Genomic DNA, 27077 nt, shown 5'->3' on the forward strand with positions numbered 1-27077 from the left:
TTAAAACTTGTTTTTCTCTTTGAAAAAAAAAAAAAAAACAAGCATCTGAAAACTACCTTGTGTTCACGACACCTATGTGTGGTTGGACAGACGAGACCCCACCTAGAGCAAGAATGGCAAGAGGTATATAAATAAGGAATCCAGGGTAAGCTGCAGTGATCAGTATGTCCCAGAGCACAAAAAGTGATGTGTCACCTCTGAGGGACAAAATGTACCAGCCCAGAATATCCCAGTAAGGATGTACATTTTGCCCATAGGCTTGGTTTTGTTTACAAAATAGTAAGTCACAGTATCTTATTCTTCTAAGATTTAGTTTTAAATGTGTTGCCACAGTAACCCATGGCTGAAAAGCCAGGGAGGATTTGATCTAACATTAAATTCAAACTTAATGCAGTAGACCCTGAGAGGTGTGCTGCTGAGTGAGACTGTGCATGGTCACTACCTAACCAAGCAATAGAGTTGGAGACAATGACGACAGAGCCTGATAGATGCCAGACACAGCAAAAACAATAATGCCTGAGTGCTTCAGTCGGTTGAGTGTCCTACTTTGGCTCAGGTCATGATCTCACCATTCATGATTTAGAGCCTGCATCAGGCTCCCTGCTGTCAGCGCAGAGCCCACTTCAGATCCTCTGTCTCCCTCTCTCTGCCCCTCCCCAACTCATGCTAAGATAAACATTAAAAAATAAATAAAAAGCATACCTGACATGAATTTCAAGTACTTGCGCTTTGCCAATGAGCAGACTCATTACAGAAGAAACCGTCCGACTTTGGCTCAGGTCATGATCTTGAGGTCCGTGGGTTTGAGCCCCACGTCCCGTGGGTTTGAGCTGACAGCTCAGAGCCTGGAGCCTGTTTCAGATTCTGTTGTCTCCCTCTTTCTCTGACCCTCCCCTGTTCATGCTCTCTCTCTCTCTCTGTCTCAAAAGTAAATAAACATTAAAAAAAAATTTTTTTTTAAATAAATAAAATCATCAAGGGTTGACTGGCAGTATATTTTGTTACTAGGAAGCGCTCACAAGGGTTTGCTGGAAAAGAGATTAAACAGCCAGGGATATAGTACGTAGAAAGGAAAGAGTAAAGAAGGTGTGTAGGGAAAGCTAGATTGAAATAAAATCTTTGGGTCCTCCTCAAATCTTCCTTCACTGAAGAAATGTGCTTGAAAGTATGACCTAGAAATAACAGGGGCCCCTGGGCTAACTGTAGAAGGGACATTGGCCTTCACTTCCAGTAATTCAGGGACCTGTTGGGGAGACACTTTCTTCTCAATGGGGAAAGGGGAAGTATGTGGTGCCCAGGGGAGAGCCCTTTGGTTCTTTGAGATTTTGAGCTGTGACAAGGTCTCTGTATAGCAAGAAGTGGAGACCTGAGTTCATCTTTGGGGAGGGCCTTTTCTTGGTTCTGTGAAAAGCACTCTCATGGGCCCTTTAGTGGTCAAGCAAGTTTCCACATAACCCAATATTTGGGGGGAAAACTGTGACATCACAGTTAATCTGAAAGCAGATAGTCTAGAGTTAGACTGAGCAGCAAAGTGAGCTGGTGTGTTAATAGTTGTGTAAAGTTGAGTCATGTTGTAATTTGGTATTGAAGTAAGTGTACCCGCCTAAATGCAGTAGCTCAGAGCTGTCCTAGATTCCAAATGAATATTTATTAAAATGAAAGTACATTATAGGGGTTTAAAATTAGAAAATTTTAAAATAGGATTAAGAATCAGAAATCAAGATAATGGGAGCTCCTAAAGGCAAGTGGAATGAATCACTTATAATTTTCCTCTTGATTCCGTTTCATCCATATAAGCAGAAATTTCTCCACAAAAATGTTGTGAAATATTGAATGATTTAGGGTTCATGACCCCATTTAGGGTTTTTGCCCCTTCACAAAAATTAAACATTTTAGGATCATAGAATGTACTTAAATACTTGTCGATTGAGGTGAGATTTCATTTGTTAGAAAACTGTTTAGTTCAAGTTCATTTAAAAAGCCCTTGAGAAATGAATGCAGTATTCAAGGTACACACTCTGATTTGATAGAAAGGCCTTAGCTACAGGATTCCAAGTTTCCATCCTTTAAATCAGTCGAAGAAAGGAAATCCAGGCTCTCCAGCCTAGCTTTGGCTTCATCAATAAACTCTCTGGAAGCTCTCTGCAGGGGAGGCCGGGGTGGGCCCATTGGAATCCCAGAAACCAGAGTCATGATGGCTTTCGTCTGCGACACTCCAAAACCTAGATAAGAAAAACAAATGAGGAAATGTGACTGGGACTGTCCACTTTGCCACAAACATCTCAAAGCGAGATCACATTCTTACAGTGACTTCTATGACAGGATAAGGTGGGAATAAAAGAGGGGAACATTTCCGGTCACTATGGCAGACTTAGCAGACACAGGAAATTCCTTTTCCTGTCTCAAACACATAGAAAAGATGGAATATTTTAAACAACTTGGCAAACAGTAAAACAAAACAAAGGAAGACTCAAAGTCAACCTCAGAAACAAGGAGGGACCAAAGGTATCGGGAAGAGGGAAGTCAGTGTGGTGAGGAGTTGCTGAAGCCAACTGGTCCAGGAGGATAATCTGATTCAGGGATATCCTGCATGGATCAAATGATAGGACTTCATCGCTAAGACAGAATTTAGTTCAAGTAAATCTAAGAAGTCCCTGAGAAACGCACTATTTAAGATGCTGCTGTTTTAGAGCTGGTGTTATAAAGCTGGTCAGGAATCCAAGAAGAAGCCTTGGGTCTGTGCATAGAGGGGGTTGAATTAAACTCCCTGTGTGAAACTGGGAGCCAGCCTGCCAGCCTGGGCATAGAGAGGCAAGGAAGCTTCATTTCCACCAGGGTTGTGGATGGAAGAAGATCATATGAAAGAAACCCCAAGCTTCTGCCATATATGAACACTGGGTCCACATTTGCATTAGGTACTTGGTGTAAGAACTGGATTAAGAAATTAACCTAAAAACTGGTTAGAATTGGTGAAAGCTCCAACAGAGGCAAATGTAAAACCACTTGTTAGGACACCTTATAAACTAGAGCACAGTGGATTCTCCAGAAAACAAGTCTCTGAAGACAAATTCAGAATTAAAATTTACAAAACACATGAGAAAAAGAAGTCACACAAGAGCTAGCAAATGCTTAACTGACAAATCTTACATCCTGAGAATTGATGATACAGAAATATCTGGGGGAAAAAAACAAAAAGAAATACTAGAAATGAAAAATTTACATTCAGTGAAATGAAATAGTAGAAAACAGAGCTAAACATAGAATTAGGGATTTTGAAGGCAGATCTAAGGAAACAATACAGCACAGCCAGATATTTGTTTTAATCAGCTATCGTTTTTGGATCTAGGGTATGAAACATAACTTTCTTTTGCTAAGTTAACTAATTGAACATTGGGAAGGAAAATACTAACATGACCAAAGATACAGTATAGTTTGATGAATGCAAAATGGCCCTCCCAGGCTTATTACAAATGGTGGAATAGGGAGCTACCCTCATAGTAAGACTACAAGTTTATTTATTTATTTATTTTAAGCATTTATTTTTTGAGAGTGCAAGTGGGAGAGGAGCAGAGAGAGGGGGACAGAATCTGAAGCAGGCTCTGCACATATAGCAGCAGCAAGCCCGATGTGGGGCTTGAACTCAGAAACCACGAGATCATGACCTGAGCTGAAGCGGATGCTCAACCAACTGAATCACCCAGGTGCCCTGTAGACTACAAATTTATTAAGATAGTCTCTCCTTGACTAAATCACAAAAGCTCCAACCTGCCAAGGAAGTCTGAAACGATTTCTTTAAAGATGTGTTCTCTTAAATCATAAAAATTATCTTCAAGAGTCCACATTCAAAACGCAAATATTCTGGGGGCACCTGGGTGGCTCAGTCCATCAAGTGTTTGACTCGATTTCAGTTCAGGTCAGGATCTCACAGTTTGTGAGTTCAAGTCCCACAATGGGCTCTCTGCTAACGGCGTGGAGCCTGCTTGGGATTCTCTCTTTCCCCTTCTCTCTCTCTCTCTCTCTCATGAAATAAATAAACTTAAAAAAAATGCAAATATTCTGGCAATAGTATCAGCTAGTATGTTAGAGCTCTATGTGGCAGAAATGTTGCAGTGTCACTGCTAGACAATCTTATATGTACACAAGCACACTTTTAGCTCTAGTTTTAATAGTTTAATATTTATTTAAATGTACCTTAGGAACATACGCACCTACCACACCAAACCCACAATTTTGTGAAAAGTATGGCTTAGGTAGGACAAGGGAATAATACACTACTTGTGGCACATAAATAGGACAACAATCATGGAAGTGGAAGAGCGAATGGGAAACAGCGTCTTCGAAGGATTAAGAGAGCTAGTGGAGGACCTTGCAGGAATGAGGTGCTCCATATGATAGGTGCTTGGAGCTCAGGAGGAGTTGCCAGAAGACAAAAGGCTCTGAAAGGGAGGTGGGAGGTCTGCCAAGAACAAACCTAAAACTTTTCCTGGACTCGACCCAAGTTCTCAGAAAGGGCCAACCTCCTCAAGAGGTGGACTAAATGGTGGCATTTGTCACGGGATAAGATTTGGGAGATTGTGAGGAGGTTTCTCTATGCAAATTCACTGTATTTCCCTCAAATTCTACTCTGTCCTATTATCCAAACCTCCATCATCTGAGCTTACTTATGTTAATAAACTCTCTTTACATTGCAAATACTCTTGGGAGAGCTGTCAGTCATTCACAATTTAGTAAGGTCTGTGTTCAGACTGCCTTCCCCCACCAAGCCCTCGGGCTGAAATCTGTGTGGTAGAATTTTAATGAGCAAGGGCAGGATGGTGGGAGAAAAGGATAAAAAAAAAATGGTGTGCAGAGGCGGGGGAGGCAAACATGGTAAAATGGAGGACTGAGATTTGTGGAAGGGTGCCCAAGACTTTCCAAATAGGTTTACTTCACCATTTTATAGGGTTGGCCTTAAAGCTAGTATTGGAAATAAAACTCTGCTTGCAACGGAACAGGAAGACGTGTCCTTGTTAGGGGAGCCTGGGTGGCTCAGCTGACTGAGTGTCCGACTTCAGCATAGGTCACGATGCAACATTTGGTGGGTTTGAGCCCTACATTGGGTTTTGCACCAACAGCACAGAGCCTGCTTCAGATTCTCTCTCCCTTTCTCTCTGCCCCTCCCCTGCTCTCTCTCTCTCAAAAATAAACATCAAAAAAAATTTTTTTAAAGGTGTCCTTGTTGAACCCTCACAGTGATGGTGTTCCATTTCCTTTACACTCATAGCAGGCAAAGCAGAAAACTTACCAAGTTTGAGCACAAAGTTGATAAATCTCTGAATGCAAAACTGGAAAGGAAAAAGAAAAACACAAATCTATAGTCAGTATTACTAAGCTGTGATAACAATTTAGAAATTTTGGAAGTCAAAGGACAGAAACCCCAAACTAAAAAGCCCACACACCCTAGTTGTCTGAAGGCCTGTCAGAGTGGAAAAAAACAGCCAAGTGAGGTTGGGATTGAGATCCACCCAGGAGAAGGTAGGATCTTTTCACATACATAAGCTTTATTAAAAGGGCTCTTGCAGAAAAGAAGCGCCAAAGATAGAATTGTAGGCTAGAGCTAAGATGGGGGCAGGCACCCTTTATTCATCTAGCTTGCATAGCTAAACTATCAGCTATTGTGGCTGTTCTCAAACTGGGGTACACTAACCTCTGGGACACTTTCTTTCCAAGATACCTAAGGGACACTTAGCCAAGGCTAAGATTTATGGGGATAAATAATTTCTAGATCCTCAACATCCATAAATGCTATTTTCTAAAACTGATGAGGTGAAGAATTCGCATGTAATACAGTTACAGGTTGTCCTTTTGTATTTCCTTTTCATAGTCCTTTTTCTCCCACTTTTGAAAAAAATAAAGACATACCTCCCATATCACTGCCTTGGGACACCTCTGGGAACCAAATAAAGGAGCAGATCAAAATACTGGTATTGGCACTGACAAAGTGACAAAGCGACTCCTCTAATTAATGGGTAACGAGTCCTCTAAAAAACCATAGGGCTTTCAACTTCTTGCTTTCAACATTATTTTCAATGTTGCTACCCAGGCTGTTAGCTGAAAATCACTAAAGCATTCTGTGATTTTTAACATGACTCAAAAACTGTTCAAAGAATTGAGTGACTTTGCTGTAACAAAATTTCTTCCATTCCTACAGGGTTTTGCAGCACTCATTTCTCTAAAAACAAAAACCAGAAATAATATCGATGCTGAAATTAAACTCATGCTAGCATTAAGTAATATTCATCCAAGAATTTGTGAACTAATTCATAAGAAAAAGACTCCATCCGTCTCATGAAGAGATACCTTTTCAGTAACATTTTACTCTTACGTTGTTTTCATCAACTGTATACAGTCTAGTAACAGAAAATTCTGTGCAGAATGAAATTTTAACACCCAGAACCTTACAAACACGTATGTATTTATGTTCTTTTCTCCCTCTCACACAAACTGTAGCACATCACATTCATGACTCTATACCCTGCTGCTTTTTTACATTTAATATATCATGGAATATTTCCAGGCCTGTACATAGAAAACTATTTCACCCTTTTAAGGGCTGCATAGAATTCCATTGCGTAACTCAAACACAATGCATTTAACCATTTCCTTATGGATGGATATTTGGGTTGTTTCCATCTTTTGGTTTTATAAACAAGGTTGTACGGAACATCTCTGTACGTGTGTCATTTCACTTATGTAAATATAACAGATAGCATTTAAGTCCATTAGAATGAATAAATTCTGACCTAACTTTTTGCTTCTTCACTTGATTGTATATTCCCTCAGAGCAGAGACCAGTATTAATGAAGTTATGCACTTGGCATATAAACATATGAGTAAATGAGACCCACTCACACTAGCCTTCTATAAGAATAAAACAGAGAATTTGGTAAACTAAATTCCTTACCAATACTATTTTGAGTGGGACTAATGGGGGAAAAGAAAGAGATGGAAACCGGACCAGTCAATGAAAGAAACCACTAAATGGAAGGGCTCCTATCACAGCTGTTTTACTGTCTACTCCATCATATGGTTTCCCTGTCATTCAGCTTAGAACAGATTGGAATTTTCAGAAATAACTTTCACTGGGAAACTAAGGAAAAAGAAAATAACCACCGGTGCAAAAAAAAAAAAGGCAAAGTCTGCACAATTCAGACAGACTTCTTATCTTAATTTAAACCAAAGTCTTGTCAATGTTTGGTTTAGTTGGCAAAGCTTCCTAAGTCCCTACCCTGTTCTTGTTCTCAGCTTCACGTGATCTGAGGCTGAACAAAGGCAACTATTAAATCAGCTATTTAAACTTGAAATAGGAAGTAGATTTAGGATCGCTCAATGTTCAGGTCTAAAAGGTGGGGAATTAATCATTCCTGGCAACTGCTACCTCACATTCTCTCTGACTTGGAGCTCAGGTCACCCCCTCTCCCTCTAACCTCCAGGATATTCTGCACTTCTGTTCTATAATCTCTAATTTCCCTAAAGGCAGCCTGTCTTGTTAAAAAAGATTCCTTATCTGAATCTTATTGGGACTGAGCACCTGCTCTGATCTTGCCTATGCCTTTCATTCAGCTTATTTTCTTGGGATACTCTACTCCGTCACTTTATTATACTCCACTCAGTCACTTTGATTATTTACTATTTCGGAGGCCAAGTCCTTCTCTTGTGCCTACGCTCTTTCTTTCCATCCCATTCCACTTGTGTCGAGTACACATATTACCCAGCTGCGAGATTGGTTCTGCCCTTCAGGAGTCTCTTCATTCTCTGGACAGCTGGCCTGTCCTCCATGTAGCATTAACAGTGGCCACTATCCCCCCCGGGTCCTCCCTGTAAAGCATCATCTCCTGCTGCTTTTCTCTTCCTAGTTCAAAGCCAATGTCTCCTTTTAGATCACTCACTAGGCTCTTGTTTCTGCCTGGTGGATGCTTCCACCAGTTCTCAGCACACTGCAAGTGAAGGTGACTGACTGGCTCTGACTTCAGCTCAAGTCTTCCCATTTGGGGTTACCAGCTTCACAGCTTCTTCATAAACTCTGGAGACTTGGGTGTCAGGTCCTCAAGGGGACAGCATTTGGTCACATTTTCCCCAGAAATCTATCACTGTTATTTCATACTCACAAAAATACTTTGAACATAGAGTAAAAGATCGTTTGTAGGAGGAACAGAGAGAGATCATTCCCGTACAGGGCCGGTCCTGATTAGACTTGCAGGGAACACACACAATGGGGACAGGTTTGGTTTTAAACAAGAACAGGTAAGAAGCAGAAGGAAAATGAAGAGAGAGGCAGCTGGGCAATTTTAACAAGGGCAGGTAAGGTAGGAGTGCTGATGAGAAGGAATAAGAATTATCCAGTGGAAAGAAAAGTGGCTGTGATTTATATGAAGGGAAAATCAAGTTAACCTGATGGTTCAGGGCTGAAGAGAAGTCCTTTCGTTCAAAAGCCTCCAACATCTGGTTTGTCTTTTTTCCCAGGTAGTTATAGGTACTAGAAAGAAAACAGTATACACTGCAAGATCAATAACTCAGCGGGAGAGGTTCTTCCAATCCCTTTGATGCTTAAAAGGGAAAAATATACCAGGCCTTCCAGAAGTGTATTTTTTGGCCCTAATCTATTAGAGATCAGGTGTCTTCAGTTCTGAGTTTTGTAGCAACACTAAGCAGTGCCAAGAGGAGGCACAGAACACCAAAGGGGATAAAGAAAAGGAAGAAAAATGGAAAATGATAAAGTTAGAAGAAAAGGGAAAAAAGCGAGAGATGGAGTTAGTGTGTTTGGTAGGGAGTAAATGAGACCAACATCTGCCTCAGGGCACATGTGCAGGCACAATGCTAGCCAAGAGCTGTGGATAAAATATAGCATCTGAGCTGAGGCCTTGAAGTCTTATGCTGAAGAACTGGGTGAATGGGGCAAATCCCAGCAGATTGTCTAAATTCTCTGCCCAGTTTATACACTACCTGTAATATATATGCTTAATTCATATATTATCTAGAAGCTAGTTTCTAATAATAATGTTAATAAAGACAATAATAAAACAAGAGATCATTTACTGTCTATTGTGTTCCAGGTGCATGACATAAATCATGTCTAATCCTCTCAAAGCCCTGCAGGGTAAGCCTGGCTTCTATTTCACTGTGAAAAAACTCCGGCTTAAAGAAGGCTACAGAGTTGTGGCAAAGGCTTTCACCACCTCACACCACCATCTATTACAATTCAGCAAACATAAAAGTCAGAATAACTCCTTTGATCTGATAGAGTGTAGGCTGGAAAAAAAGTCTCTAGCTACCAATAAAGACAAATATCTTAGACTAATCACTGAATTTTTAGAGAAATCGGCAAGGTAGATATTTACAGAAATTCTTAACAAGGATGCTTCCCCAGTGTCGAGCAACTTCTCATAGAGTTAAGTCAGTATCAGAAAAATATATTTATCTTGGTATATGAAGAACAGAATGTTGTTGGTACTTCATATATGTAGACCCTGGAATGAGCAGCAAGGGATTCCAAGAATGTGAAGTTCCACATTACCTTCTGGTCATAAAGTAAGGAAAAATAAAACATAATAGCTGAGATAAGTCACTTATAGATGTGGAACACTTCTAGGTCACGATATGTACGTGAACGTCAGGGGAGTTTCAGAATACTAAAATTCAAATCCCAGGGGTCTTAGGCATTTTTGGTTAGAGAGAATGTGATTATAGTGAAGAACAAATAAAGTCTAACCAAATGTACTTTGCCTCCAGATTATGTTGACAGAATTAAAAATGCCAAATGGGGGCCCAAAAAAACAAAAGTCAAAAAAGTAAGAATTTACAGGGGAAAAAAGTAAGAATTTCACAGCCAGCATATCCAGGCATTCAGGTCTCCTTGGCAGAAATGTCCCTGTAGTGACAATGGATATTTCTGGCCATCCTGACTTGGTGAATAAGCCATTGAATTATCCAACTTAATTATTCTTTTCTTTTAAATAAATTTTTAAGTAAGTATTTATTTATTTATTTATTAGAGAGAGAGACAGACAGACAGACAGACATCGTGAGTGGGGTAGGGGCAGAGAGAGAGGGAGACAGAGAATCCTAAGCAGGATCTGCACTGTCAGCACAGAGCCTGTCATGGGGCTCAAACTCATGAAACCATGAGATCATGACCTGAGCTGAAATCAAGAGTTGGATGCTTAAACGACTGAACCACCCAGGAGCTCCCAACTTAATTATTCTTCATCAAAGCCGCGCTCACCAAGACATGTTATCAATATTACTTTGCTTCTCCCTACACTTTTCCTATAGGGAGGAAATGTACTTTCAGTGAATACAAATTATTTCAATCAATCCCTTGTAGGCACTTTTCTAATAAATTAGGTTACCATGTGCAGTGGACATGCTAATCGAATTTCCTGCCTTTCCTAGCCTGTCTAAGTAGGCATCAGGCCACATAATTCTACTTTCTTGGCTGCAGGTGACTGGACTTCAGGCAAACTGAACAGGAGGTGCGATCTGGTGACACCCTGAGGTGCCATGCTTGGGCAGCCACGATTGGCCGTGTGCACATGCTGACGCACAGCAAGCCCACGTGGAGAGCCAGAGGGGAAATAGAGGGGTGCGCAGAGAGACACAGGGGCGAGAGTCTCCAGAGGGCCACAGACAGGAGAGTGCTCTCCTGTGGCTGCTGAGAGATTTGCAGTTCTGGGTTCTCATCTTCTCTGAGGCCTGACTGCACTTCCTCCTCTTGAGTTTTATGTAATTTTCCAGTAGTTTATACCTTATCTTTGTCTACATTAGCTCCTTTGAATGGGTTTCTGTTACTAGTAACTAAATAATTTCTGACGGGTTCTGTGCATGCTCTTGGCTCTGGTGCCTCACCTCTGATTGCAGCAGAGGCTTGTAGGGACAATGATTGGGTTGCTAACAAACTGCTATGCCCTACTTAATTCCTTTGTACTGAAAGACTGGGGGAAAGAAAGGCAATTTGTATTAAAAACGGTGTCTGTGCAAGAAGTATAACCAATTAGGTGGTGACTACCTCTCCCTGGGGGACTTGACATTTATAACTGTTGGGAAAAATGCGTCATGCTTACCTGCCCACCGCTCCCGTTGCTCCCATCACCAGGGCACTCAGTAGTTGCTAGTCAAAAACAGACACAGAGTATTCGCTTTTATGAACAAGAGAAAGCAAGAGGCTGCTGCTCTATAGCTTTATAAATGGTTCCAGAGGGCAACTAACCTGACAAGTGAGCGACTTACCTCATCCACCCCAAAAAGGAAAGCAAACTGCCGCTCGCGATTCTGATCAACACATTGCCCGAAGTCTAAGAGATCTGTGTCACTGAACTTCAGCCCTTGGAAGGTGGGGATCTTCTCCTGAATCCCATCCAGCAATTCCTCAGCACGAACTGCTCAAAACAGTCAATGCCTCACTAATCTGCACACTCCAGAAGATGCCAAACCGCGTCTTGTAGGTCCCCCTGCATCTGTACAGAGTGCCAGAACCTGTTCTCAGCTGGACGTCACGCACCCTCACCTATTAGTTCCTGTACACTTGTCAAATTACAGCCCCAAACCTTCTGTTCTTTGAAGACAACACGTGCATGTTTCCAAGGCGCAACTTCTACTTTTTTCTTTTAAGGAAGTAGAAAGGAATGAAATCTAAAAAATAAGCCCCTAAGAAATGTCATCTAATTGTAACAATCTCCTTGTTGGAGAAGCATAGTAACGATAAAAGAAAAACCAGAAGAGAAGTGAGGAGGGCTCAGGGTACCTCAGTACCTACCGCACTGAGAATACGGTAGAGGACATGGTAGACACAGTCTTTCTCCTTGAGGGTCTTACAGGCTTGTGTCTTCTCATATAAGAAGCAGGGGTGTGTGCGATAGACACAACATATCTGCTAGAAGTGCCTACGTGCCAGCTCGTCTTTCACACTTAAAAACTTCCATTATAAGGAAGTGTCAACGATGGATAACACTGACTTATTGTGGATCAACTGGAACTGTCTGGTCAACAATATTATGCTTTGATGATGTGGGGTGGAGTGGGAGTTTTCTTAGTGAAACAGGGTAAGATATGGGATGGAGGGACAGAAACATTGAAAGAAGCCACACTTACTCTTTACCCCCGTCAAGGCAGGAATGTGATAGTAATAAAATGGCAATGCTGGGGCCGCAGCAGCCACCTCCTTTAGGAAATTAATCAAGACATCTGAAAGAAGAGCAGGAAAAGCCGTGGTGTGAACAAGCATATAAAACGCTGGCTTTCCCTGCTAAAAAAAAAAAAACAAAAAAAAGAACCATCTAATGAAATGCAACCATCCCTCTCAGCAGCTGAAAATTCTTGATCACTTTTACCATCCCTGAGATTGTTACGGCAATGTCATTGCAGCTTGTTCCATTCAAAGTTTTATTTTCCTTTCTGGAGAAAGGCCAAAATAAGATGATCACTTTCGTACCATACTGAAATACTATTAAAAAACTGGTGCAAACCCTCCCAGGTATTAAGAGAAGATCATGAAATACTCTCATAAAAGCCAGAAGCCCATCAAGAAGACTTTTATGCTCTTTCCCCACAAGGGTTAAACGTGGTCAGGGAACAACAAGGAATCTGCATTAGGATCAGAATCATCAAGTTTTAACCGAGAAAATTCTACAACAAAGAGGTAAACAACATTTGCTTAAAGAGGGAAGTTATAAGAATAGAGACATATCTCAGAATAACTCAACCAGAGGCTGGTTCTTTCCCTGTTTGGGGAGAAATCCAGATATGGCAGAAGACAACTCACTCTACTGAGAAGTTGCAATTTCCTACATCATCCACTATGAGCTTCAACTGCAACATTACTGCAGATGATAAATAAATCTAGCAGACTTGCTTGCACTTTGGCTAGTGGGAAAGAGATTTAAAAAAAATTTTTTTTAACATTTATTTATTTTTGAGAGAGAGAGAGAGATAGAGCACAAGCAGGGGAGGGGCAGAGAGAGGGAGACAGAATCTGAAGCAGGCTCCAGGCTCTGAGCTGTCAGCACAGAGCCCAAGTGGGGGCTCCAACTCACCAACTTCGAGATCATGACCTGAGCCTAAGTTGGATGCTTAACCGACTGAGCCACCCAGGCTTCCCTAGCTATGTATTTATTTAATCATGCATGCAATCATGGATTGTCTGTTTTCAATCTTTTAAAAATTTGCATTTCTTTGTTTGTTAATCAGGAGGATTAAAAAGACTCAGTATACTTGGAAACCACAAGTAGTTTCCATAGAGAAAGCAGAGAAGGAGAAAGCAATTAACTTGTTATTTTGGGAGACAATGGATGTTTCTGTGAAATCTCCCTCAAATTCATTACTTATTCAATCTTGAATAGAACGTGTGTTCTCAAGATGCCCATCACTTACATTCCTCTGTTTTGAGAAAACCGGTCCCATGTTTTGCCATGTTACTCTGACACTCTGCAAAACCGGCTGGACTAGGAGTGAACACCTGACTCAAACAGGCACCTATAGGTTGACCCGGGGCTTGGTGGATGATGACCCAATCAGATTGTTTGGCAAAGGAGTTGAAGCCCTTCTCAAAGGAGTATTTTCTCACATGGATCCAGGGAGGCCAAATATCCTGGACCACTGCATACTACTGCAACTGCACGCTGTCAGTCCATAAAACTTTACTTTCACGAGTTCAGTGTAACCATTTTGAATGAAGGCAAAAAGAAGCGGCCCGTGTGAGGCACCATGTGTTTGGACCGTCTACTTACCTTTGTTCCATGGCTTGAGAAAGAAAGGCGCAATGACAGCGATGCCATCGGCTCCTATTTCTGCTGCATGTCGGGCCTTTAAAAGAAGAAATAAGACCATTGTGGGTCTAGTCACAATTCTGATATGTGGGTGTGGGGGTTTCCCCACATCAGCAAGCAATTCTCTGATACCAGCTGTGTGTCCCACAATTCTACTCAACTCTGATGCTATCTACCTGGAGACAGAATCAGATTCCACAGGTTAAGGGCTCAGTCCTATAAGACTACTCCACCTCCTCCAACTTTAGATGCCAGTCAGAAGCCCAGGTTGTCACCTGTGTTTCTGGCTCACTGGCTACAGGCTGGGAGTTCCAATGATTCCCTCCTTGGGTTGATTAATTTGCTAGAGCAGCTCACAGAACTCAGAGAAACTATTTATTTACTAGATCACCGGTTTATTGTAAGAGGATATTACTCAGAAACAGCCAGGTGGAAGAGATGCATAGCATCAGGGACAGAGACAGGGCTTATGGTTTCCACATCTTCTCCCAGCACTGGGGCACCACTCTCCCCAGATTGCCACATGTTCACCAACATGGAAGCTCTCTGAAACCTGTCTTTTTGGGTTTTAATAGAGGCTTCCCCGTAGAGGCACCATTGATTAAATCACTGACCTCTGGTGACTGATTCAACCTCCAGTTCCTCCTCCCTCTCCAGGGGTGGAGGTCGAGTAGGACTGAAAGTTCCAACCCTCTAATCATGTGGTTGGTTCTCCTGGCAACCAGCCCTCATCCTTAGTTGCATTCTTTTTAATTTTTTAAATGTTTACTTATTTTTGAGAGAGAGAGAGAGGCAGAGAGAGAGGGAGACACAGAATCTGAAGCGGGCTCCAGGCTCTGAGCTGTCAGCACAGAGCCCGATGTGGGGTCGAACTCACAGAGCATGAGATCATGACCTGAGCCAAAGTTGGACGCTTAACCCACAGAGCCACCCAGGTGCCCCTCGATTAGTTGCATTCTAAAAGCCACCTCATTCATGTAACCAGAGACACCTTTATTGCTCTCATCACAGAGAATTCCAAGAGTGTTAGGAACTCTGTGCCAGAAGCTGAGCAAAGACCAAATACATATTTATTATAAATTACAATATCACTTGGAATAAGTGACTTATTATATGCACCTTCAGTTAGATAATGAGAGTAGCAACAAACTACTGACAGTAGCACTTGAAGTGATGGAACTGATGCACCACTAGAGAACAGAAAATAAGCCAAATTTAATGATAAATGTCATTACCAGGAAAATCCCAAATTGCAAAGTAGAGACCACTGTTGGAGGTGGCCTGTGCTTTTAATCTGATTCTTCTTCAGACTCTGTCAGTACAAAAAAACCTTGCTAAAGCAGACATGAGTGGTTCATTAAAGAGAAACTTGCAGGTGTAATTTCTCTTCTAGTGTTCAGCCCATTGGATCCATTGGATGATGCTATCTTTCCTGTCCAGTGCTTTAATAGTCATATTTTAAAACTTATTCTAAATTTATTTAAAAAATTTAATTTATGGATTGGGAATGAAGTTAAGGATGGTTGAGAAGAAAAAGATTATGCACATAAAGGAAGATACACTGTACCACTATTCTGAGGTTTTCTCAGATTTCTCCAGGAAAAACAACATTTCCTTCTGCTGGGCCCTCAAACATCCTTATCTATTTCAAGTAGAGTACCTAAAGTCTACTACATGGCAAGAGAGTTGTGTACAGTGACTGTTCTCAAATAGAATGAGTTCCCTGAGGGCAGGGGTCAGATTTTACTCTTGTGTACAGTTAGTTAATCATGGTGCTGAGCACACAGCAGGGACTTGCGGATTGCTTCAGAACATGTCCCACTACCTAAAATGGAAACACGCTTCCCTTTTGAGACTTTAATATCTATACCTAATAGATGTGATTAGCTTTCTGCAGAAGTAGGAGAGCCAAAAAGAAGAATGGGATATAGTCCAAAGACCAATTGTGACATTGGGTGTAATTTCATTAACATGGGGTTGGAATGTAATGTATTTGAATAATTTGTTTTAGCACTCTGTTTAGGGCAAGAAGTAGAAGGGTAACCTTAGCTGGAAATAAGGAAAAAGGAAACAGCTAAAGACAGTTGATGGCAGTGCCCATTCAAACCCCATCCAATGGAGTTATGGCTAAGCAGATACAAAATTATCATCTCATTGGTAAGATTATCCCCATAGTAGGGGATTATCCCTATAGCAGGGGATTATCCCTATAGCAGGGGATTATTTCTATACTAAGATTATACTCTTCTAGTGGTTAGCCCAATAGAGGACGGTTTTCATGTCATGACATGACAATACTTTAAAATTTATGTCACACATAGGGAAAGAAAGCAATTGAAAAGAGATGAGAAAAAAAAGGTTTCCTACATGATACTACCTAAACTGAAAGACCTATCAAGAATAAGAAGGATAAATCAAATCTCCAACTTCTGATTTTAGGCTTATTAAGCAACCATCTAGCAATATGTCTTCCTGTGTGGCTTGCCTAAGAGTGTTGAACTGCAATTTTGCAAATATGTATAATGCATTCCATTTCTAAATTCAGTAATAGGAAAAACAAAATGCATCAAGAAGATGTTGAGGCCAGGTCAAGTCATTGGAATCTTTGGAATTAGAATATATAAATTCTGAAAACATGGTTAATTTAGCAGTGGTCCAGGTACTAGGCCTTCTGGTAAACACTGCAACATTGTTGAGCTTTCTTTTTTTACCCAATTCACAAAGTCCTGGAACCACCAGGTCATGTACTTTTCTGCCAGCAACTTTGACTCCTTCTACTCCTACCCTTTGCTCCATCTAATCTGCTAATCTTCAAACCCAGAGCAATCCAATTGTTTGTGTTCTTGAACCTATGTTCTGGTTGAAGACTGTACCTAGCAAGAAATTTCCATAACCTAGTTGAATGGTGGTATGAGAAATTTATGACGCAGCTTCAGTTGGTTTTCAGCACCACTGGGCAATCCTTTTTAAAAATTTGACTAATTAGGGGTACCTGGCTGGCTCAGTCAGAAGAGCATGTGACTGACTCCTAACCTCAGGGTTTTGAGTTCAAGTCTGCCAAATGTGGGGCATATAAGTTACTTAAAAAAAAATTTTTTTTTGTGACAAAATCACATAAAATTTACCACTTTAATCATTTTTAAGTGTACAGTTCAGCAGTTATGAAACATATCTCTACAACTTTTCTTTTGATTTTATTAATTAAAAAAATGTTTTTAAATATTTTATTTATTTTTGAGACAGAGAGACAGAGTGTGAGCAGGGGAGGGGCAGAGAGAGAGGGAGACAGAGTCCCAAGCAGGCTCCAGGCTCTGAGCTGTCAGCACAGAACCTGACGCTGGGCTCAAACCCATGAACCTTGAGATCATGACCTAAGCTGAAGTGGGACGCTCAAAGGACTAAGCCACCCAGGCGCCCCTCTACAACTTTTCATCTTCCAGATCTGAAACTCTATACCCATTAAACAATTCTTCTTTTTCTCTCCCTCTAGCCCCTGATATCCACCATTCTACTTTGTTTTTATGAATTTGACTACTTTAGATACCTCATTTAAGAAGAATCATATAGTATTTGTTTTCTAGTGACTGGCTTATTTAACATAATGTCCTCAAGGAGGTTCACCTACATTACAGCATGTGACAGGATAGATTTCTTTCCTTTTTAAGGCTGAATAATATTCCACTGTATTGTTAAAAAGAAAATCACAGGACCCAGATGGAGTCACTTATGTTAAGGCCCCACATCAGCAAACCAAGACTTAATACGTAACCTGACTGCAGTTTCAATCTTCCCAGGAATGTAACCTTCAAACTGTCAACATGGAACTTCCTGGTCAGCATGAGGAAATTTATTGCCAGACCCCTTCCATTCCCCTTAGGAGGATGACCTTGCTTAAAACAATGTGTTCTTTGCTAATAATTTTCTTTTCTTCACTCCCTGTCTTTAAAAACCTCTCCTTTTCCAGGCTCGAAAGAACTTCCTTCTTTTTTTTTTAAACTGTACTTATTTTGAGAGAGTGAGAGCATGCATGCACGTGGGAGAGTGGGGGAGGGGCAGAGAGAGAGAGAGGGAGAGAGAGAGAATCCCAAACAGGCTCCACAGTGTCAGCACAGAGCCTGACGGGGGGCTCGATCTCATGAACCATGACATGATCTGAGCCAAAATTAAGAGTCAGATGCTTAACCAACTGAGCCCCCCAGGCCCCCCAGAGCTCCCTTCTATTTGCTAGATTGGATGCTGCTGGATTCATGAATCACTCAAAGCCAACTGGATCTTTTAAATTACTCAGCTGCCTTTTTGTCCTTTAATAGTATGTCTATACCACATTTTATCTATTTATCCACTGATGGGCATTTGGGCTGCTTCTGCCTCTTTACATTGTAGATAATGCTGATTCGAACATGGGTGGGACAGTCTTCCTGTGTTTCAGTTCTCTCTCCCATTCTCTGAGGCAGTAACTGCTCTTCACACCTGAACCCCATCTACCATCTCCTTCATGCCCAGCAGATGGCTTTGCTCTTTGCTTCCGAGGGAAAGCTGAGGTTCACTCAAGTTCTCCTGACTCGCAAACTTAGCTCCATCTATACCCACCCTGACTTCTGCTATAGGAGTTATCACCTCGGGCTACTCTCATCATGGCTCTGTGTCTGCTTCTGGATGGTGAGCTCTCTGAGGTCCCTCATCTCATACTCCCCATGACAGCATCCAATATATAGCAAAAACAGTATTGAGTTTAACCTCAGCATAAAAAAGGAGTCCCTTCCCTTATGTGGAATCTAAAAAACAAAAGAAATGAATAAACAAAAAAATAGAAAGAGAAATATACAATACATACGTAAATGAAGAGACAAACTGGTAGTTGCCAGAGGAGAGGGTAGTGGGGGGACGGGCAAAATAGATGAAGAGGATTAAGGGGTACAAACTTCCAATTGTAAAACAAGTCACAGGGGCGCCTGGGTGGCTCAGTCGGTTAAGCGTCCGACTTCAACTCAGGTCACGATCTCGCGGTCCGCGAGTTCGAGCCCCGCATCGGGCATCTGGGCTGATGACGGCTCAGAGCCTGGAGCCTGCTTCTGATTCTGTGTCTCCCTCTCTCTCTGCCCCTCCCCTGTTCATGCTCTGTCTCTCTCTGTCTCAAAAATAAATAAACGTTAAAAAAAAAAATTAAAAAAAAAAGTCACAGAGATGAAAAGCACAGCATAGGGAATATAGACAATAATATTGTAATAACCATGTATGATGACAGCTGGTGACCACACTTACCCTGGTGAACACGGACTAATGCATACAATTATCAGCTCACTATATGAATTTCACTGAAATTAACATAACATTGTACATGTCAACTGTACTCCAGTAATAAGAGAAAAAGGAGGACCCTAGAGTGGTCTCTCCCAGATGGACCTCCATACATACCAGTTCTTGTGATTCCTTCAAGCTCAGTGCTCCTACGTGAATTACTACCTGATCAAGCCTGCAAAGGAGAAAACATGCTGCATCACTTAGGAGTTTAGAGTAACACAGAAGGGCTGCACTATCCTGCTTTGTGCTGTCTCACTAATCCTGGAAGTCGGCTAATGCCTCACTAATCTCAATCTCAAAACCATTAAATTCTATAGTGGTCTATTTAAAACTAATCTAATAAAGGATTAAAAAAAAAAGAATGTCCAGGAAATAAAATTTAAGGTCCAACCAAGCAGAATTTTGAAACCAATAACTGATTAATCGATATTTTTTTAAAATATAATTTATTGTCAAATTGGTTACCATACAACACCCAGTGCTCATGCCAACAAGTGCCCTCCTCCCTGCCCATCATCCTCTTTCCCCTCTCCCCCACCCCCATCTACCCTTAGTTTGTTCTCAGTCCTTAAGAGTCTATTGCGGTTTGCCTCCCTCACTCTCTATAACTTTTTTCCCCCTTCCCCTCCCCCATGGTCTTCTGTTAAGTTTCTCAAGATCCACGTATGAGTGAAAATATATGGTTATCTTTCTCTCCCCAGCTTATTTCACTCAGCATAATGCCTTCCAGTTCCATTCACGTTGCTGCAAATGGCCAGATTTCATACTTTCTCATTGCCAAGTAGTATTCCATTGTATATATAAACCACATCTTCTTTATCCATTTGTCAGGTGATGGGCATTTAGGCTCTTTCCATAATTTGGCTATTGTTGAAAGTGTTGCTATAGGGGCGCCTGGGTGGCGCAGTCGGTTAAGCGTCCGACTTCAGCCAGGTCACGATCTCGCGGTCCGGGAGTTCGAGCCCCGCGTCAGGCTCTGGGCTGATGGCTCAGAGCCTGGAGCCTGTTTCCGATTCTGTGTCTCCCTCTCTCTCTGCCCCTCCCCCGTTCGTGCTCTGTCTCTCTCTGTCCCAAAAATAAATAAACGTTGAAAAAAAAATTAAAAAAAAAAAAAAGAAAGTGTTGCTATAAACATTGGGGTACGTGTGCCCCTATGCATCAGCACTCCTGCATCCTTTGGGTAGATTCCTAGCAGCAGGGCTATTGCTGGGTCATAGGGTAGTTCTATTTTTAATTTTTTGAGAAACCTCCACACTGTTTTCCAGAGAGGCTACACCAGTTGCACTCCCACCAGCAGTGCAAGAGGGTTCCCGTTTCTCCACATCATCGCCAGCGTCTATAGTCTCCTGATTTGTTCATTTTAGCCACTCTGACCAGCGCGATTGATACTTGAATACTACCTTTGATGAAGCGCTATTTTAGATGGTGTATTTGATGGTGATAGGTGCCTGGAGATAGGTGTAAAATTGAGACATTTTTTGGTTGGATATAAAAATAAAGAGGTTCTTCAAAGAGTACAGCCAGGAACCAGCCATATGAGAAATGAATTCACTGCATAAAGCTTTTCCCTGTCTTGTAAGTCCTCAGAATTTGGCCTCTTATAAGAGAGGTTTCCCCTGAGACCCCAATATTCATCTTCAGAGGTGCTCCATGTGACCCCGTGGGCGGAGGCCACAGTGAGATGGGTGTTCTCAGGGAGGGTTAATAAAACTCAGCTGTGAGTCCAGTCATCCCAGTGACTCTTCTGAGGGACCCCTGAATGACTCATGTACCATCCTGAGGGGATGAAGACACCACATTCTTGTTTAGGCCCGATCAGTGAGTCCTCAGCGATTCTTGACTTGTTAGGTCTCAGGTGAAATGGGCCTCACTAAAGAGGTGATGTGATCAGGTTTGCATTTTTATAGGAAAAGCCCTCGAAAAGGAGAAGGGAAGGCTGACTGATGTGCTCTACTCTTACCAGTAGCTTGTCGGCATGACCTCCTCAAACCTTTCACACCCCTTCTCCCGGCCTAGGTTAAAACGAGTCACACATTCCTTCCTCCCTTCTATCCTGCTGTTAGTTGCTGCTAGAAAAAACCACCCTGTGGCTTTGATACCAACTCGTAATTTCCCAATTCAGGAGAATGAGGCTCCAGAAAGCCTTCTGGTCATCACGACGGACTTCCCTTCCAATTCCCTGCAATGGCTACTTCAAATCTGGACTACTCTCAAGCTCTATATTCCAGCCCAACTCCTTGTTCCTGGCAGATGTCTTCACTTCCAATGCACCAGAAATACAGACGTTTCATACACAGACTGCCCCCTTCTCCTTCTCTGTGCCTCTACACTTAGTTACCTCCCCATCTATGCTTTCCTCCTAGCTTCATGGCTGTCCTCTAACATTACTCTATCTACTTTTGGTTTTATTTCAAGCCCCACGTGCCCCCAGACCTTCCCATCAAAGGTAGCAGCTGTCTTCTCTTTGTTAATCTTTTCTCCCATAACGGTGTCTTTTCGGCAGAGAAACATGCTCAGAACTACCCTGCTTTACAACTAATTACCCTTCTTTTAATCTTGCTTCTTCCTCCCTAATCTACTACTCCATCTCTCCTTCCCCTCACCAGAAAACGTTTGGAGAATGGGCTGCACTCATGGCCCCCACCTCCGCACACCTGCTGCCTTCTACAGCTCACTGCGGTCTGCTTCTGTTTCAACAACCCCACTGGCTCTGCTCTGAGGTCATTGGTCACAGTCACTGCAAACCAAGCAGTCTTCTCAGCCCTCCATCTACTAACTTTCACAACATCCAATATTTATAACAAATGTGATAACACATCATCTACTGCCAAGAATTACAATGAATTCCTATGTAACACTCGGTACTGTGTGCCAGCCACCGTCTCAATCCTCGCCACCACCTTAGAAGACATGTACTTTTATTCCTATTTTATAGGTGAAACACAGGGCGGTTAAAGGACTTGAGTTCAGAAGGCTAGTAAGAGACAGAACCAGGACCCAAACTCAGGCAGTCTGGCTGCACAGTCCCCACTCCTAATTATTGCGCTACATTGGCGTGCTCTGAAACTATTTTTCCTTAAGTGGTGGGATTCACCCCTGACCTCTCTCCTGCCCTTCTGAGGGCTTTCTGTCTTTGTCCCCTTCACTTTCTCCCCATTTCTGGTGCTTTTCTTAATATTGATCTTTAACTTTCCTCTTTTTTGTGTCCATGGTCTTTAATCTGTTTGGGCCTGGTGGAATTTGGGCCCAAATCTGACTGGAAATGAGCTGAAAGCTGATGGATCAACAGGAAATGTGTACGCGGACATGCATTCAGACTTGGCATGTAGCATCAGAGTACTCAAGGTGTTCTGAAGTCACTTAAGGATCCCCAAGGAGGTCATGGGCTTCACTCTGACAACCTCTGCTCCAGGGTCACTTGGGACTTACCTCCAATCTTTGCCACCACCTAAGGCAACATCAATCATTGCCTTCTTTGACCCCTGCTTATGCTGGTTATCACAAGGATCAGTGTTAAATTTCGTGATTGGACATCTCCATTGCATGACAAGCAACCTGAAGGCAGGGACTCTGTTTCATCTCCCCAGTGCCAGCACAGTGCATCACACATGACAAATAAAGCTTGGTTAACTGAGTGTGCTTACTGAATGGATCCTGTCCTATTTGCTTACCATGGCATGAATGGAGCATTAGAACAAAAATATATCATTACACTGAAGTTTAGAAAATGTAGAAAGTTCCCTAAGACTACAAAAGGAAGCACCACAGAGAGCATGCTGAGTCGCATGCACAGAGAAGATGTAGGGAAGCCAGGGCTGATATAAGCATCAGGCACCCATCCTGAGAGGAGTTGTTCAGAAGAGCCAGGGGACAGCAGTCTGTCACCAGCCCCACTCCCTCTTATCCCCTCAGTCCAAGGACAGGTAACCCTTATAGACAGTAAGGGGCAGCTTCCAGATGGATCCTCTGGGAGACAGGTGGGCCTTGCAGTCTGCCTGCTTCCAACTAGAAAGGAGGGGCGCTCCTCTGCCTCAGTGCCTCGCTGAAGTGCCCGGATCCCCATGCCTCAAGCCTGACCTTTGACCAGAAGGTGGGAGACTGTGTCATCAGAAAAGAGCAGTACTCCACACAGCTCTCTGCAAGAGACCCTTTATCCTGGTGACACCACTCACTTGTTCCGCCCTTTTGTCATCCATTCCTCTGCGACCTGGCGTCGCTCTGAGACGCTCAGGGACAGGCCTTCTCCCGTTGTGCCATTCACTGTTCCAAACAGAGAGTCAGTCAGTGGGGCCAACCAATTCCCTTTGCTCCTCCAATAGCAACACTGGAAACGCAGGGTCAGAACTCCCTGCTTGCGAGGGAGGGACATGGGGAAAGATCAGAGGATGGAATCTGGGAGGGGGAATGCCATGTTTCCATTTTTATCTAAGACTCTGTCTTTTTTCTATCTTCACCTTGGCCAGAGCAGCGGGAAGGCTAATTTATGACTTGTAATTACAAATCTGTCCTTGCTATCAGGAACAGATAGCAAGTATTTGAATGGAGACTGTCCTCATTTTAGGCAAATTTTGGGCAAAACCACCCAGTTCTATTATTTGGGCTTGATTGGCAGGAAGATCAACACCATCCAGAGCTGGGATGTCAAGGGCATCACACATGGGAGTTACTTATGAGGATAGTGGTGCATACTGCATATCTAAAACGACCTCAGTCTACAGTTTAACATGATGGCAGCACTCTAGGACAATTTTTAAATGGTAATTCATAATTAAACACCAAGGATATTAATATTTCTTGAATAAGCACTCTTACATATTCACTTATTCTCACAGCAACCCTGCAAAGTACAAATGATTTTTCTCATTTACAGATGAAAAAATGAGGCTCTGAATCACTAAGTAATCTAAGTTTGAATCCAGATCTGTGTGTTTCCAAAACTTGCCCTGCTAATACAATAATCTCTTAATGGACCACAGAAAGTATGCAAACAGCACTAGGATACATTACAGGAGCCTAAGGCATATGGCAGCACTTCGGATCACCAAACACTGAGCACTCAGGTGGGGTAGAGAAGGGGAGTGAGAGTAGGAAAGAGTGTTTTTCCCACTCCTTTGGGGTCTTAAGAAATTTCAAACATGCTCTACTAGTAGGGATGTTCCTACTTTTTCCCTATACCCAGGGGACAGCTGTGGCCTTTCGATGAGTAAGAATCTGTCTTCCTCACCACAGCTTGGAGCTGTAGGGCAGACACCAAGTGGTTCTGTAATCAGGTTCTGGTTTTAATGTGTGGCCTGCACACCTTTTCACAGAAGTTTTAACCTCCTTTGATTCTGACCTTATGCTTCCAGTTTTTAAGGGGCCCCTGTTGGTAGAGCAGTAGCTCAGGAAAAAGACGTAGCGTCCAGTCTATGGAGTCAAGCACCCAGAACACAACACAAGGGGTAACTCAACCAGAGGTAAGCATAGTTCTCAGGCCTGAAATATTCAGGGTCTGACTTTTTAATTTCCACCGTCTCTGAAATAAATGAGGGTAACTGCTGGACCTGTGATTCCCTTGTGTGCTGCATGTCGAGTCTTTCTACATTTAACATATGAAAGGTCTGGTTGAGGTCAGAATAAAGCCCATTCTTAAGACAGAGAAGTCTGGATTTTGCTGTTACTCTACCATTTCTTGGTTCAGTGCGTTAGGCACCCTGAATAATATATCTGAGTCACAGATTTTCCTCCTTAAGTGGGGATAAAAATAATACCTTATCTGTTTTGAAGGTACACTACCAAATTAGATAATCTCTTGAGATGCCTTCCACATCTAAAACTGATGAGTCCACAGATTCACAAATTTTACTTAGCTTAGCCAGTAACCTATGGCACAAGACACTGTGACCTCCTACTAGTAACCAGGTAAGAGCTACTCTCTAAGGATTTGGCTAGAGATGTATAGAGAAATCTCTAAAGATGACTCACCAAAAATATTCTTCACTCCCTGTTCTTCCACAAGATAGTCCACGTACTGACCAATGACTGAAAAGTTGATTTCTCTAAAGGACACAGGAAAAAAAAAAAAAAGAAGAAGAAATGCATATTAAGACTTTTTTATTTATTTATTTTTTTCAACGTTTTATTTATTTTTGAGACAGGGAGAGACAGAGCATGAACGGGGGAGGGGCAGAGAGAGAGGGAGACACAGAATCGGAAACAGGCTCCAGGCTCTGAGCCATCAGCCCAGAGCCCGACGCGGGGCTCGAACTCCCGGACCGCGAGATCGTGACCTGGCTGAAGTCGGACGCTTAACCGACTGCGCCACCCAGGCGCCCCAAGACTTTTTTAGAATATTATTCAACCAACCCTCAAATCTATAAACTGCTCCCTTTTGTTAATAGTTATTAAAAGTCCACCCGGCCGGTGTGTAAAACTTTTAACCTGCTCTAAATAATGCCTGAGTTTTTCCTTGTTTTTTGAGTGATTTCTCTAGTTGTTCACATATGCTTCACTTACGTGAGCAACACATCACTTATTTATCAGCAAAGGCTTTACATTTAAATATCCCCACAAGTAATATTTAAAAAGTAATTACTTAGTAAGCTTTTGCCCTTTTGGGGAAGAACAATGGTCGAAGCCATGGTGAAATGAGAATTTAACATTCCATTTGGTGAGAGGCAATCATCTTTTAGGCTTATAAGATAGGAAAATTCGATCTTAATATTTAAAAATTTTAGCACTTAATATTTGTGACAGCAAATTAAGCTTCAATTGTATTTGCTAGTTTTACATCGAACAGGATTAACATCGGAGAGGAACTTGGCTGTCACTGCCTCTCAAAGCACGGTCTGTGGAAGAGTAGCACAGGCATCTGGGGTCTGTAAGAAATGCAGAGTCCCAGTCCTCACACAGTCCTCCCCAGTCAAAATCCGCATGGGAATAAGATTCTCTTGTGATCTGCATGCATGCACTGGGCAGTCTGAAGAGCAATGACCCTGTAAGGATCTGATGCTTAAGGTAATAAGGGCTCTTTTCCTTAAAAATCATACTGATTTTGGGGCGCCTGGGTGGCGCAGTCGGTTAAGCGTCCGACTTCAGCCAGGTCACGATCTCGCGGTCCGTGAGTTCGAGCCCCGCGTCGGGCTCTGGGCTGATGGCTCAGAGCCTGGAGCCTGTTTCCGATTCTGTGTCTCCCTCTCTCTCTGCCCCTCCCCCGTTCATGCTCTGTCTCTCTCTGTCCCAAAAAATAAATAAAAAACGTTGAAAAAAAAATTAAAAAAAAAAAAATCATACTGATTTTAAAATCTACAAACAGATTTACACACATCATATAAAGTGACTTGTTCTCAATCAAAGTGCAGGTGAAGATGATGGGGGCTAGAGAGTGAAAATTCAAAGGAAAACTGTGCTATGGCTAGCAGGTGTTAAATGCCACAGAACCCATGGTTACACAGCCAAGAACAAAAAGTGCTAGTTGGCTTCCATTTACATTTTTGTCAATGGGGACCAGAAAATCTCAGTTTAATTTTAACCTCGTTAACATCCTTTTCATCTTTGCTTATTGTATTCCTTACCACATGAAAACAAAACAAAAAAATCTGATGCATAAAGAAAACAAAGACATCAAAGGATATTTATCAAAGATAATAGAAACACTAGAGATAACAGCAAAGAATGCACAGGCAGTCACTATCCACAACATGCAAATGACAACTAATCAGAGCCAGTCAACTGGGAAAGTGTGCTTTAAAGCAGTTCTAAGGCCCCCTGAGGGGAGCAGACTCCCTCCATAATGGCATAATGGCATAATAGCTCACGAGCACAGCCTCAGAACATTGCTGCCCCTGCCCCCCTTGCTCAAATACCAAATCCTGGCCTCTCAGTCTTGCTGAGCAGGGGGGCTCCCTCAATACAGCACAAGAACAAATTTAGGTTGTTCTCACCTAAAGGGAGAATGGGTGAGTTATCTGCCTAGACAATCCATCTCAATACCCTCAT

At 42.3% G+C, this 27077-nt stretch overlaps 1 protein-coding gene across 4 annotated transcripts in view; it reads right to left on the minus strand.

Annotated features, from left to right (window-relative positions):
* Positions 1-976: 976 nt before the first annotated feature.
* Positions 977-27077, minus strand: part of NPL (N-acetylneuraminate pyruvate lyase) — a 39145-nt gene continuing 13044 nt past the window's right edge. For 2 of the 4 annotated variants that reach the window (XM_030302424.1, XM_030302428.1), the window contains exons 3-12: positions 25065-25138; positions 23273-23360; positions 19215-19272; positions 13761-13836; positions 12127-12219; positions 11266-11414; positions 11100-11146; positions 8431-8515; positions 5285-5324; positions 977-2222 (exon numbers count right to left, since the gene is read on the minus strand). In XM_030302424.1, the coding sequence (XP_030158284.1) occupies positions 2038-2222; positions 5285-5324; positions 8431-8515; positions 11100-11146; positions 11266-11414; positions 12127-12219; positions 13761-13836; positions 19215-19272; positions 23273-23360; positions 25065-25138 (895 nt within the window). In that variant the 3' untranslated portion in view covers positions 977-2037. The remainder of the gene's footprint in view (positions 2223-5284; positions 5325-8430; positions 8516-11099; positions 11147-11265; positions 11415-12126; positions 12220-13760; positions 13837-19214; positions 19273-23272; positions 23361-25064; positions 25139-27077) is intronic. The other 2 variants (XM_030302425.1, XM_030302427.1) reach the window with 2 other exon arrangements.

The sequence above is a fragment of the Lynx canadensis genome, chromosome F1 (genome assembly GCF_007474595.2).
Source record: "Lynx canadensis isolate LIC74 chromosome F1, mLynCan4.pri.v2, whole genome shotgun sequence".
Taxonomy (NCBI): domain Eukaryota; kingdom Metazoa; phylum Chordata; class Mammalia; order Carnivora; family Felidae; genus Lynx; species Lynx canadensis.